The following is an 11,618-nucleotide window of genomic DNA, read 5'->3' as shown; positions in this document are numbered from 1 at the left end:
CTTATTTCTGCTAATATAAGCATCTGTATCGCTCATTTTATGCACATTTAGCTCATTTTAGCTTTAGCATCTGATTAATTTCGGCATCTAGCTAATGTTTTTCTGCTTTAAGTTTTAGCCTGTGTTCTGCAGCTTGTTTTTCGGTCCATCTGTTTTTTTTTAGCTTTTAGCTCTGCATCTTTTAGCTTTAACAAATTTCAGCAAAGTCATCCAGCACTCAGCATTCTCACTGCATTTTGTAAGAAATTAGATTTCTGTAGAGATCTTTAATTATGTTTTTTAAATATGGGTTAAAGTTTTAAAACACAGACAGTGATTAGTCAGTGATTTCATTAAATGGCCTGTAATTTATAGTGCATCATTAATGCTGTTCCAGACTTTAAATACACAAAGACAAAGTGAGTTTATTGATCAAACACTCTTTATTCAACTGAATAAAACCAAAGTAAAACATATGCATCATGGTTTTAGTCTGTCAGCACTGATAATCCACTCCCATCGATGTCCGGCTCACATTTTAAGGGTGTGTGCATGTTTGCACGGCGTCTGTGTGAGAAGTTATGTGGTGTGAAAACAGTTTGCTCTGAGGCCTCAGCAGGCTGAGCAGCAGCTGCCCTCACGTCTCCGATAAAGTGATCCACAACGAGGCGATGATGCATAAATATTTAAGTGAGTGGGAGACCTTTCACCAACCGGACACACAAAAACAGCAAATTAACACACACAGTTGGCAGCTGGTTTAAAGAGCAACACAAGTAAACATAACTGAGAGGGAAAACATGATTAAACAGAACATGTGAATGAAGACGAAGATCATCTTTGTGCTTCCTCGTTTAAAAAAATGCCTTTTTTTAATAACGCAACAAACATTACGAAGCTCAGGCTTTATCAAAAATGCATCTTTTTTTTTGCAACAGGGAGTAAATGTGAACTTGTTTGTTGCAGGCAGCCACAAAACGCCTGCAAAGCTGCACCAAAATTAGCCGAAGTGGTTGACGTTTTGAAGGAACGGTGGACGTTTAAAAAAAAATAAAAAATCATTAAAAACTGGGATTTATGAGAAACTAAAGAGCACCATTAAAGAACAATGAAACTTGCAGGGATTTCATGCAGCAGCCATCAAGCTTTTGTTGGAAGTTTTTTAGTTAGGAGTTGGGAAAGGCGATGTGGCTGAACGCCTCGAAGGCACAGTGGACTCAAGCCAATTATCCCAACCTCAGCCCAAGTGTTGCTCTGAGAACTGATGATGTTTTTCTTGTGTTTTGCTGCTTCAGATGCTCTAACGCACGAATAAAACTCAAGACGTTGTTGTTCGATATCCTTCCTGTCGAAGCTGCCTCTTCTGGCACTTGTTTTATCCAGCGCACACGCACTCACACATGCAGTCCATCAAAGATGTCGAATGCAAACGATTAAAAGCAAAAAGTCAAACATTAGGAGTGAAAATTGGACGTAAGACTCAGGCGTTTGGCAAAAAAAAATAAATCAAACTGACCACGTGCATGAGCAAAAGCGCCTGTTTTCGCTCATTCTGAATTAAACAAAAAGCTGCCGTGCCAAAAACTTCAACCTGATCCTGCTCTGAAAAACTCTTCTTCCACTGAAACAGATAAAAAAAACATCTCATACAATCAAGCGTCATGAGATCTAAACATAAAACTCTGCATCTCACACATATATATCATTACTCTATTATAAATACGACATTTCTCATTGTGTTTGAACTCTAAATAAACATTTTGAGGAGAAATAAAAGCAATTAACACAAAATATTGTATTTACAAAAAGACTTTTGGCATTCGTATTTAATTCTATGTTACCACGATATAAGATGTGCATCATTTGACGGACACGAGTGTTGACAGACGGCTCCAAAATAATCTAATCAAAACAAAATCAAAGGGTTTGGCATATTGATGTTGATCATTTCTCATAGAAGAGCAGTTAAATATAAAATCAAGAAACAAACAAGGAATAACTCTTTGCTATCACACCATTCAGTAAGTGTAATTATTTGTCATACACAGTATTCAAAGGACTCCTGGAAACTCCAGAGCACGATACAAAGAAGGATAAGCTGGTTAGTATGTACACGAAAGGTTCTTTACAGATGTGCTCCACTGGATAAGCGTCTCTTTCCCCTTTCCCCTTCAATACTCTGGATATTAAAACAAAAACAAAAGAACGTTCCTCACGTCCCACCTTTTCCGGGAGTTTGTCGTCCTACCGAATAGGCGATCCTCGGACTCTCCAGCGATCGGTTGTTTGATTAAACTCCCTCCATCTGGGACAAGTGACGGTCTCACGAAGTGCTTCCTGTCTCTCAGAGTCCCGTCACCGGCCGCTAGATGAACCACTCCTTCTTTGATTCGTCGATGGTCTCCGGGTTGTCGGTGCCGATGATGGCCGTGTCTGCGGACTCCGTGGCGGACTCGCCGCTGCCCTTGGCCTCGTTGGTGTGGTAGGTGCCTTTGTGGCGGAACATGTAGCGGATCAGGAACACCAGCGTGCAGAGGATGGTGAAGATCACCACGGCAATAACACCTGCACGACAAATGGATGAAAATGTTTTCAACCCCTGCCGTTTCCTCAGGCCTAAATTATTCACTAATTTGTATAAGCAATATATTTTAAAATCTAACTTAACTGCTCTAATGACGTAAAACATATATTTAAAAAAAACACTAAAATGTTTATTGAAATTCCCAGAAAATTATTATGCAAGCATTTTTTTTGTAGGTTTATAGTACAAAACAAAATCTCTAAAACATACCAAAACAAACTTTACTTTTATTTTACAATTGTCTTATTTTTATACCATGTTGTACCTGGTACTGTACATACCTGGTATGGGGATCAGGCATTAAAATGATGTGACTTAAAGGTTATATTTGGTACTTATTGCTCAGCATTTTATAGTAGTAATACATAATACAGCCCAGTATATACTTGATACTTACAGAGTACGTGCCTGGTACCTACAGGGACTGGACTAAGTAACGATGCGACTTGTTACCGTGTACTTGCAGGATGTGCACTTTGTATTTTTTCATACATTCAGCAGCATACCTGCTACTTATTGAGTAAGGCAGGTGCATACCTAGTAAATACAAGCAACAAGTTACTTTATACTACATCTTGGTCTCTGTGAGTACCAAATATTTCGGCCTATAAGTCGCGTTTTTTTTGCCCTGCTACTTATGCACCGAAGCGACATATTTATGAATTTTTGACATGAAAATATTGAACACTACCATTTTCAGCCGCTAGATGGCACTCGAGTAGTATGGCATGCCATTGTGTCATGTAATAGAAAAATAGTGGCTATCAATGCCACAATCGGCTTGCCATAACCTGCCATCGTCGTCTAGCTCGCCTGGAACAACCGTCAAATCAGCTTCATCTCGCTGCGCCGCGCCGGTGAAATGCAGCTAATTTGACAACTGAAGTGCATTTATTAAGTAAAAGTTCAACTGAGACACACTTTTACTATAATGTAGAGCAAACAAATAATTGTTTTAGGTGCTTATCTTGTTAAATTTCTAAGAAATGCACAGCGAGTGCCTCTCTGCGCGTTCCTGTTTCTGCGTATCGGCTTTTGAAAATGCAGGTGATTTGACCGTTAAAGTGCATTTATTAAGGAAAAGTTAAACTGAGACACCTTTGCTATAAATCTGAGCAAACACATAATTGTTTTTAAATGTTAATCTTGTTAAATTCTTGTTAAAATGTTGAAAAAACCAACAGCATGATATTTAGCAATAGAGAGATTCCTACAGATGTGTTGATTGATGTTGATGGGGTTGTGATTAAACGTGTGGCAGAGGTCAAATTCCTGTTACTCATGATGAAAATCTAAACTGGAAACCACATATCAATAATTTAAAGATGAAAATATCAAGGATAATTGCATTATTATATAAAGTAGAAGACCCATTAAATGATAAAATGTTGATATTGTATAATTCACTCATCGTTCCCTGTTTGACCTATTGTGTAGAAGTTTGGGGGAATGCCTGTAAATCGTAAACAAATTATATTTTTATTCTGCAAAAAACAGCTGTTAGAATTATAAGTGGAAAACGCTACAGAGAACCAACAAATCCATTGTTCTGTAACGTAAAATAAATGAAATTTCACGACTTGGTGGACTATTATATTCTGCAAGTTACGATTAAAATACATAGCAGTATGTTACCAATGCATTTGCAAAAAAGATTTATTAAAAGAGACGGCATTTATAATTTGAGAGGATCTAGATCTAGTAGATTAACTTTTGGCAAAAGTAGACTATAGAAGATTTTTTTCTTCAAATTATTCCTTTTCATTCAGAACTTTTGTTTTATGTCAACAGGTGACATATTTATTTTAAACTGTAACTGAATGAAATAAAATTAATAATAATTAAAAAAAAATCCTTCCGTGCACGCTCCCGCGGCCACCATTTGGCAGCCAGTCGATTTTTGGCACAACACCGGCACGCATTTCCAGGTTGTCATCGGTGATGCATAATAGATGTGACGTATACGGCGAAGCGACATATTTATGGATTTGTCCACTTTATTAGACATATTTGTACTGATGCAACTTATAGGGCGGTGCAACGTGGACAGTGGACAATACGGTACTAGATACATACCATCGATGTCTCTCTACTACTAGCCCAAGTGTTCCTGTCTTCTTTTTTTATTGGCACTTGAAGCCAGCAGAAAGCAGTTTATATTTCAGATGCCAGTTTGTATTTTTGGAACCAGAGCCTGTGCACTAGCTACGTGGAGCTTTAGGCCCCGCCCACTTCCCCACAAACGACCATGGTGTCGCATGAGCTTTCATGAAATAGCTAATTACAGCTAAATGTGTTAGAAAAATGAATATTTGAACATACAGCAGAAATCAACGAGTCAACTCCTTAAAGGTTAATTAATTAATTGATTAACTTAATTCCCCAGTATCCCATTAGTTTACATGGAGGAGACGGAGCTTAAAGCTTGCAGTAGGGCCGTCCTGTGGGGATGCTGTACCCACTTTGGCTTCAACATCTGCGATATACGTTACCCTCGGCACGTCTCAATACACAACACGGACTGGAGTCTTGTATTAGTGAACGTGGTACTAGATGTTCTTCTGGATCAGAGTACTGACTTCTGACGTAAATGTAATGCAGCATCGTGACCGTATATTTTCCGGTCATAAACACAACACTTGAATGTTCTGTTGTACCTCCGATGATGGCCGAGTCTCTGTTGACTCCATCAGGAATGACTCTCTCCTCGTTGAAGGGGATCTTTGCATCTGACAGCACGCAGAGTAAGAAACAAACAAACAGACTTAAAACGTCGAATAAAACCAACAGTTTTTACGCTGATGACAAGTAGCCACCTGTGTTGTCCAGATGCCCGGGATCTGTTGCAGCAGACATGGGTGGGATGGTGAGAGGCGACGCCCCACAGTTGGACTCCACCAGTTTGCCGCGGTAAGACACGGGCGAGGCCGCTAAAGGCTGCGTGCCTTCCTGGCCGCCTGTGGACGTGGACGACGCTTGCGCTGCTTTCCTCAGCGCAGACTTGAGGGGCGCGACTCCGTTGAACTGCACCCGCGACAGACACCCGATGAAGCCCGGCGTGTTGTACTGGTCAATGAGCAGCGGGTCCACGTGTCCGGTTTCTGTGCAGAGACAGAATGGAGACGAGCTCCTTAAACTGTTTATATGTACTCGACTTGCACACGCGAGGGTAAAACCGCTGACGATGTTGGCACACACAGAACACCGCCCAATAATGTAATCATATTTAGAAAAGGAAGTAAAGTGAAACACCCTTATTTACAGAGAAAACAAACGAACAAGCTGGGAAAGCACAAAGGTTCGCCTTTTATTGCTACACAGACACAAACAGGCAAATCTGAGCAAATTTAAGAGACTCGGGAATATAATTATACACAAATAACAACTTTCTGCTTTTTAATGTTTTTCAAAAGCTTTAATGGAGGAAATGCTTGTCACCCAAAGCTTTAAACAAAGACCTTGTGATATCCGTTAATGCTCAGAGTACATGCTGGGGACAACTCCCACCAAATATTAACTTCATTTCCGTAAAACTAATTTAATTACAGCCAATTTTGCAAAGTTTAATTAGCTGTGGCGGCCATCTTCACCGGGGCTGACTCCAAGGGCTAATCTGTTGTAGATGCACATGAAAGATCTGAGCATTTCTTTAAAATCCAGGAGGTATTTTGCTAACAGACAAACACATGCACAGACAGGACTGACCACCTTTCATGAAGGCGAGCATAAGTAACTCCTTTTGGCTTTACTGGGTACGTTCAAGATTATTTTTTAGATTAAATCAACAGTCGCTTTAAATTATAATCTACCGGGCACAAACTGTAAAATGCAGATTCCAAATATAACATTTTGCTTCAGCCAGACTTGGTTGTCCATGAAAGTAACTGGTGCCATGTTTATTCTTTTAAATGTCACAGAAACAAGAAACGAGTATAAAACTTTGTACAGTACATGAAGGAGACAAAACACCCCCACGCCCCTCGAGTCTTTAATAGAAATCTTTACAGCAGGAGCACAAACTTCCTGCTTTACGACCTGAGAACAAAGTTGACTGGATTATTGTTTTTACCTCTTACAACAGAAATAACTCAAACTCTTCCACGTATAAAGATACACAAAATGTTTAAAACATAAAGATGAAAAATTACAGGCATGAACTAGAAAGTTCCTGGAGAAACTTTGACAGGGACTGCCACGTGTCGGCCATTCTCAGCTACCACCGCACCAAATTTCAGCTTAAAATGGCAAAATATCAATGAGTTAAAGCCATTTTTTTATTTTAAGCTATGGTGGCCATCTTGGATTTTTGATTTGGATTTAGTGGGGAATGTTCTCAGCTATAACCACACCAAACTTCAGCTCTATATGTGTAAAAGTAGCTGAACTAAAGCCATTTAAGTTGCGCCTTGGCGGCCATCTTGATTTTTAAAAATTCGTTATTTATTGGGCATTGGTCTCATGCAGCTACCGCACCAAATTCAGCTTAATATCTCTAAAAATGGCTTATTTAATGTATTTTTCCTTTTCAGCTCATGCGGCCATCTTGGACATTTGATTTGCAACCAGAGTCTATGAAAAATGACAAATAAAAATGGCGTCTTTGTTTTCAAATTATGTTGCCATGGTAACTCAAAACGCCAATAAAAGTAATCACGGCGCCAAGCCGGTTGTTTTGATATATTTGTGGGGGTACATGTTGTGGTTCGGGCCGCATTAAAGTTGACGGAAGAATAAGATATAAAGTTAAGAAACCCTTTGTCAGGTGGATAATAATAGGTGGCTGCCGGCAGTCCCCAATTAAAAAAATGATATTCCTCTAAAACCTCAACACAATCCTTCAGTTCTGACACAAACCAAGAAAACAGAGATGCAACATAAAAAAAAGACGTGTTTTATTTTTCCCAGGCTCATCTGTTCTCGTGCTGCAGGACCTGCTCCACACCCAGAGGGAAGCGTTTAGACAAATACGATGGAGGGATGAGGAAAGAGAAGGCTCTGTGAATTTTTCTGCGTGCATGCTCTTATTTAATGAATCCAGTTACGTTCGATGATGGGGATTCTGGGTATCTGGATGAGACTTATAATTTAATTCTTAATCCTTATTCCATTTTGCTGAGACATGTGTTGGACTATTGATGGTGCTGCCAGAATGGGAGCGTTTGTTTTATACTCTTGGTGTGACCAGGTCTCCTGCAGGCATTCACCTCGTATCGCTCTCAGATCTGGACCTGAATAAAAGTCTTATCTGGACTCAGATTAGCTTGTAAATTTAAGCAAATTAAAATGTTATGCACATGATTTCCACGGGTTCCTAACCCTGGTCCTTGAGGAACACCATCCTGCATGTTTTAGTTGTTTCTCTGCTCCAACACACCTGATTTTAATCAATGGGTGATTAACAGGCTTCTGCAGAACACGAGGAAGTGATTAAATCACTGAATCAGGTGTGTTGGAGCAGGGAAACAACCAAAACATGAAGGATGGCGTTCCTCAAGGACCAGGGTTGGGAACCATTAACTTTTCCCACACTTTAGGTGGTGCACCTTCTCTAGCATTTACAGTAACTCATTTTACATGACGCAGCTTTGATTTTGTGACAGTTTACTGTAATTTATTTTGAGCTTTTCTTTTATTGTAAGAAATCTCAGGTGACGCAGAAACCAACCAGTGGAACAGCACTTCCTGTTTACTTTTGCTGCTGGTCCCAAGACTGGATTACTGGTGAGGCTTTGTGACAGGAATCAGCTTATATATATATATATATATATATATATATATATATATGTATGTATACATTGAAATGTTTTGCACATAACACTAACTCACCTCCTCTGTAACAACAGAGACAGACATGTCCTGTCACGTTACACCTTAAAAAGATGGCGTCCATGTCTAATCCTTGTGGAATCTGATGCACGGCGGTGCAAACGAGAGTGGATAGACAAAGGAGGTTACGGTGGTTGCAGTGTGAGCAGATCACTGATCTCAGTAGTTACGAGGGCAGAATATGCTGATCTCTGCCTGTGAATACTAATAGGCTCTCTGCTGGGAGAAGAACAGGCTGCTTTGCATACAACGCCTTGTTTAATGCGAAAAGCAAACAGAAAGCAGCGTGAGTTTATTTAACCGAGCATGCAGCGCATAAAAAACACACTTTCTGCTAACAGCTGTCACTGATGAGAGGCTGCGTTAAATACAAAACTAAACAAGAGCCGTGACACAACTGGGCTGCACAGACAACAACACGACGCAGGCAATAATTTAGCTTTGCAAACAACGGCCCTTTGAACGGCCCTGACTGCACGTAGACGTGACCTGGAAGAACCAAGACGCTTGAATGCATCACAGCAGAAAACCACAGGAGTTCGTCTTTATAAAATCTTGACATGATAAGAATCTAAACGCTATTTATCACCTTCCACTGATGGAGATGATGCTTTGGTACAGGTCTGTGTATATTTGTCTGTTAGCAAAATATGTTATGAGCCAGTGAATGGATTTGAATGAAACTTGCATCAGATTTAAGATGGCTACCACAGCTAACAGATCTTTAAAAACACAGAAATGGCTAGGCCTGTCGCGATAAACAATAAATCGATTAATTGCATGATAAATGAAAACATTTTAATTTATAGGCTTTATTGTTTCTTTGTGTCTCTCTTTCTACTGAAGACACTCGATGACAAAAAGCTCAACTCCGGTGCTTTTCACTGACCCCTCCCTTTCTCTTTTCTATTTAAAATATGTTTTAACTGTCCCAAAATTGTGTTTTTGCTTTGTTAAAAGCAGCTAAGCTACGAGCTAAGCTAACAGTTCGACCTAGGAGAAAAAACCTCCTTCTTGTCGAAGATCCAAAAATTCACGGTTGAAACCCGTGCCTTCGTGTAAAAAGTTGTTTTTCTCTGCAAAAAGAAGCTGAGAACTTGTTTACTGATTTTTTTTAATTATTAAAAGCTTTGTGTGAAAAATGCTATGCACGTCAAGGGGCCTCCCTACCGTTTTTCTTAAAGAGACACGCTCGCTCCCTCACTATCCATCCTTTGGTTCAGACAGTCTTATACTGCCTTCCAGTGGTCAAAAAAAGGTACTGCACATAAAAATGAACCAACATTTCTTCTTAAATTTGACAATAATGACTAATTATTGTCAAATTTCAAACAATATTATCGTTTATCGCAATAATTTCTCAGACAATTAATCGCCCAGCAAAATTAGTTATCATGAAGGGCCTAGAAATGGCTACAACTCAATCAGTTTAAAAGCTAAAACGTGGTGTGGTAGTAGCTTAGACTGATCCCCAAAACACACTCTGAGCTCCAACAGATTGCACGTGATATGAGTCGTTGCTGTCTGTTAGTAAAATATTATGTAATAGGAAATACGTCCAGGGATGGAGATTGCACCAAACCTTCAACGTTTGACAAAACGGCTCCAACTCATTCCTGCACACGAGACGACCGTAGTCTCTGGCATGAAAGACCAAATCATTGTCATTATTTTAAAACTATTTTGTAAATTTTCATCCGCTAACAGCCCATTAATGCACAAACATCCACTCAACCCAGACTTATGAGTCCAGCCTTACCTAATGCTCTTTATTCCTGTCTTTCTGTCAGCCGGCTCAGAGAAACACGAGCAGCTCGCACCGAACAACGAGCACAATTTAAAGACAGACGCTCAAACGCATCATCGTGCACGACTTATCCATCCTTTACATCACTTCACCTGGGCAACAGCGCTCTACCGTCAAAACGAAGAGGAAGGTGCAAGATCAGAGGAATCCACCCTCGGTGCGTCACAGACGCCCCATGAATAATTCAAGACGTTACTGGGGGGTTGGAAGGGGATAAAATATGAGTCTGGCAGCAGAGAAGGGGTGAGTTAGCTCCGAGGGCGGGTGTGGCTCCCTGTAGACCAGGAACAGTGAGTGAAAAAGGTGATGGGGGGAAATAAAAACAGAGAGTGTTCGTCTGAGCGAGTGGGTGACAGGAGGAGCGTTTCAAACCCAGTTTCCATGGCAACAAATGGGAGCTGATTGAAGGGTGAGAGAGAAAAGAGGGTGGAGGTGGCTGGGCGGTGCGATGCACCAGAGACACATGGGAGGAATATCAATGGACCACCACACCCCTCGCACCAGAAACAATATTTTGTGACGCTCACGCACAAATACACAAAGAAGAAACTGCACAAAGTGCAACAAAAGTGAGCTCTATATTTTTATTTTATGCTGCAACTCGAATGTGCTTCATGCAATTTTAAACTCGAGAGTCACAAAATTAAACGCGTCGATTCTTCACTGGCTGTTCTGGGAGTTCTGGCCCTCACACGTCTGGAAAAAAACTGTTGCGTGAAAACGTCACGAAACTGAACGGAAGTGGATGAAAACACGCGAAGAGATGGAAAAAAGGGAGCGAGTCACGCGTTGTCATGACAACCAGTGATTAATCCAAGACATGCAACAAATGTAAGAAATATCTTCCTGCATATGTGGTGGCTCATTTCTGCCTCACACACACACACGCACACACACATGCACACACACACACACACACACACACACACACACACACGCACACACACACACACACACACGCACACACACATGCACACACACATGCACACACACGCACACACACGCACACACACAAGGGTGTAATTCATCCAGTTGTGTTGAAAAATACACAGAAGTGTCAAAAAATGCAACATAAAACACAAAAATGAAGGAATAAATGCCAGCTGTAAATATAATCAGCAGTTTGACCGACCCACACTGACCAGCTGCAGTGCCCCCCCCCCCCCCACTGTAGTTACCCACTCGTGTCAGTCTGAGGCGAACCTTCGTCTCCTCTTCAGTCCCACGCTCTTCCTCTCTGAGATGTGGATGTTATGACACAGCAGCACACTGACAGTGTGTCTCCCTATCTGTGTTTGTGCTGCCACCCCCCCCCCCACCACCACCTTTTTCTCTGCAGTGCAGTACCCCCTCCCCTCCTGCACAGTGACTGGAGAAAACCTGGATCCTGAACCCTCAAAAAGGCACGGATCAGGACTCTCC

General features: G+C 40.9%; 1 protein-coding gene across 1 annotated transcript in view; it reads right to left on the bottom strand.

Annotated features, from left to right (window-relative positions):
* Positions 1-2,085: 2,085 nt before the first annotated feature.
* The window catches only part of cntnap2a (contactin associated protein 2a), a 412,697-nt gene continuing 403,164 nt past the window's right edge, over positions 2,086-11,618 (bottom strand). The window contains exons 24-26 of the mRNA XM_037694005.1: positions 5,380-5,664; positions 5,221-5,292; positions 2,086-2,544 (exon numbers count right to left, since the gene is read on the bottom strand). Coding sequence (XP_037549933.1) covers positions 2,345-2,544; positions 5,221-5,292; positions 5,380-5,664 — 557 coding nt within the window. The 3' untranslated portion in view covers positions 2,086-2,344. The remainder of the gene's footprint in view (positions 2,545-5,220; positions 5,293-5,379; positions 5,665-11,618) is intronic.

This window comes from Nematolebias whitei, chromosome 20, assembly GCF_014905685.2.
Source record: "Nematolebias whitei isolate Nwh7 chromosome 20, NemWhi1, whole genome shotgun sequence".
NCBI lineage: Eukaryota > Metazoa > Chordata > Actinopteri > Cyprinodontiformes > Rivulidae > Nematolebias > Nematolebias whitei.
This window is presented reverse-complemented; position numbering and strand designations above follow the sequence as displayed.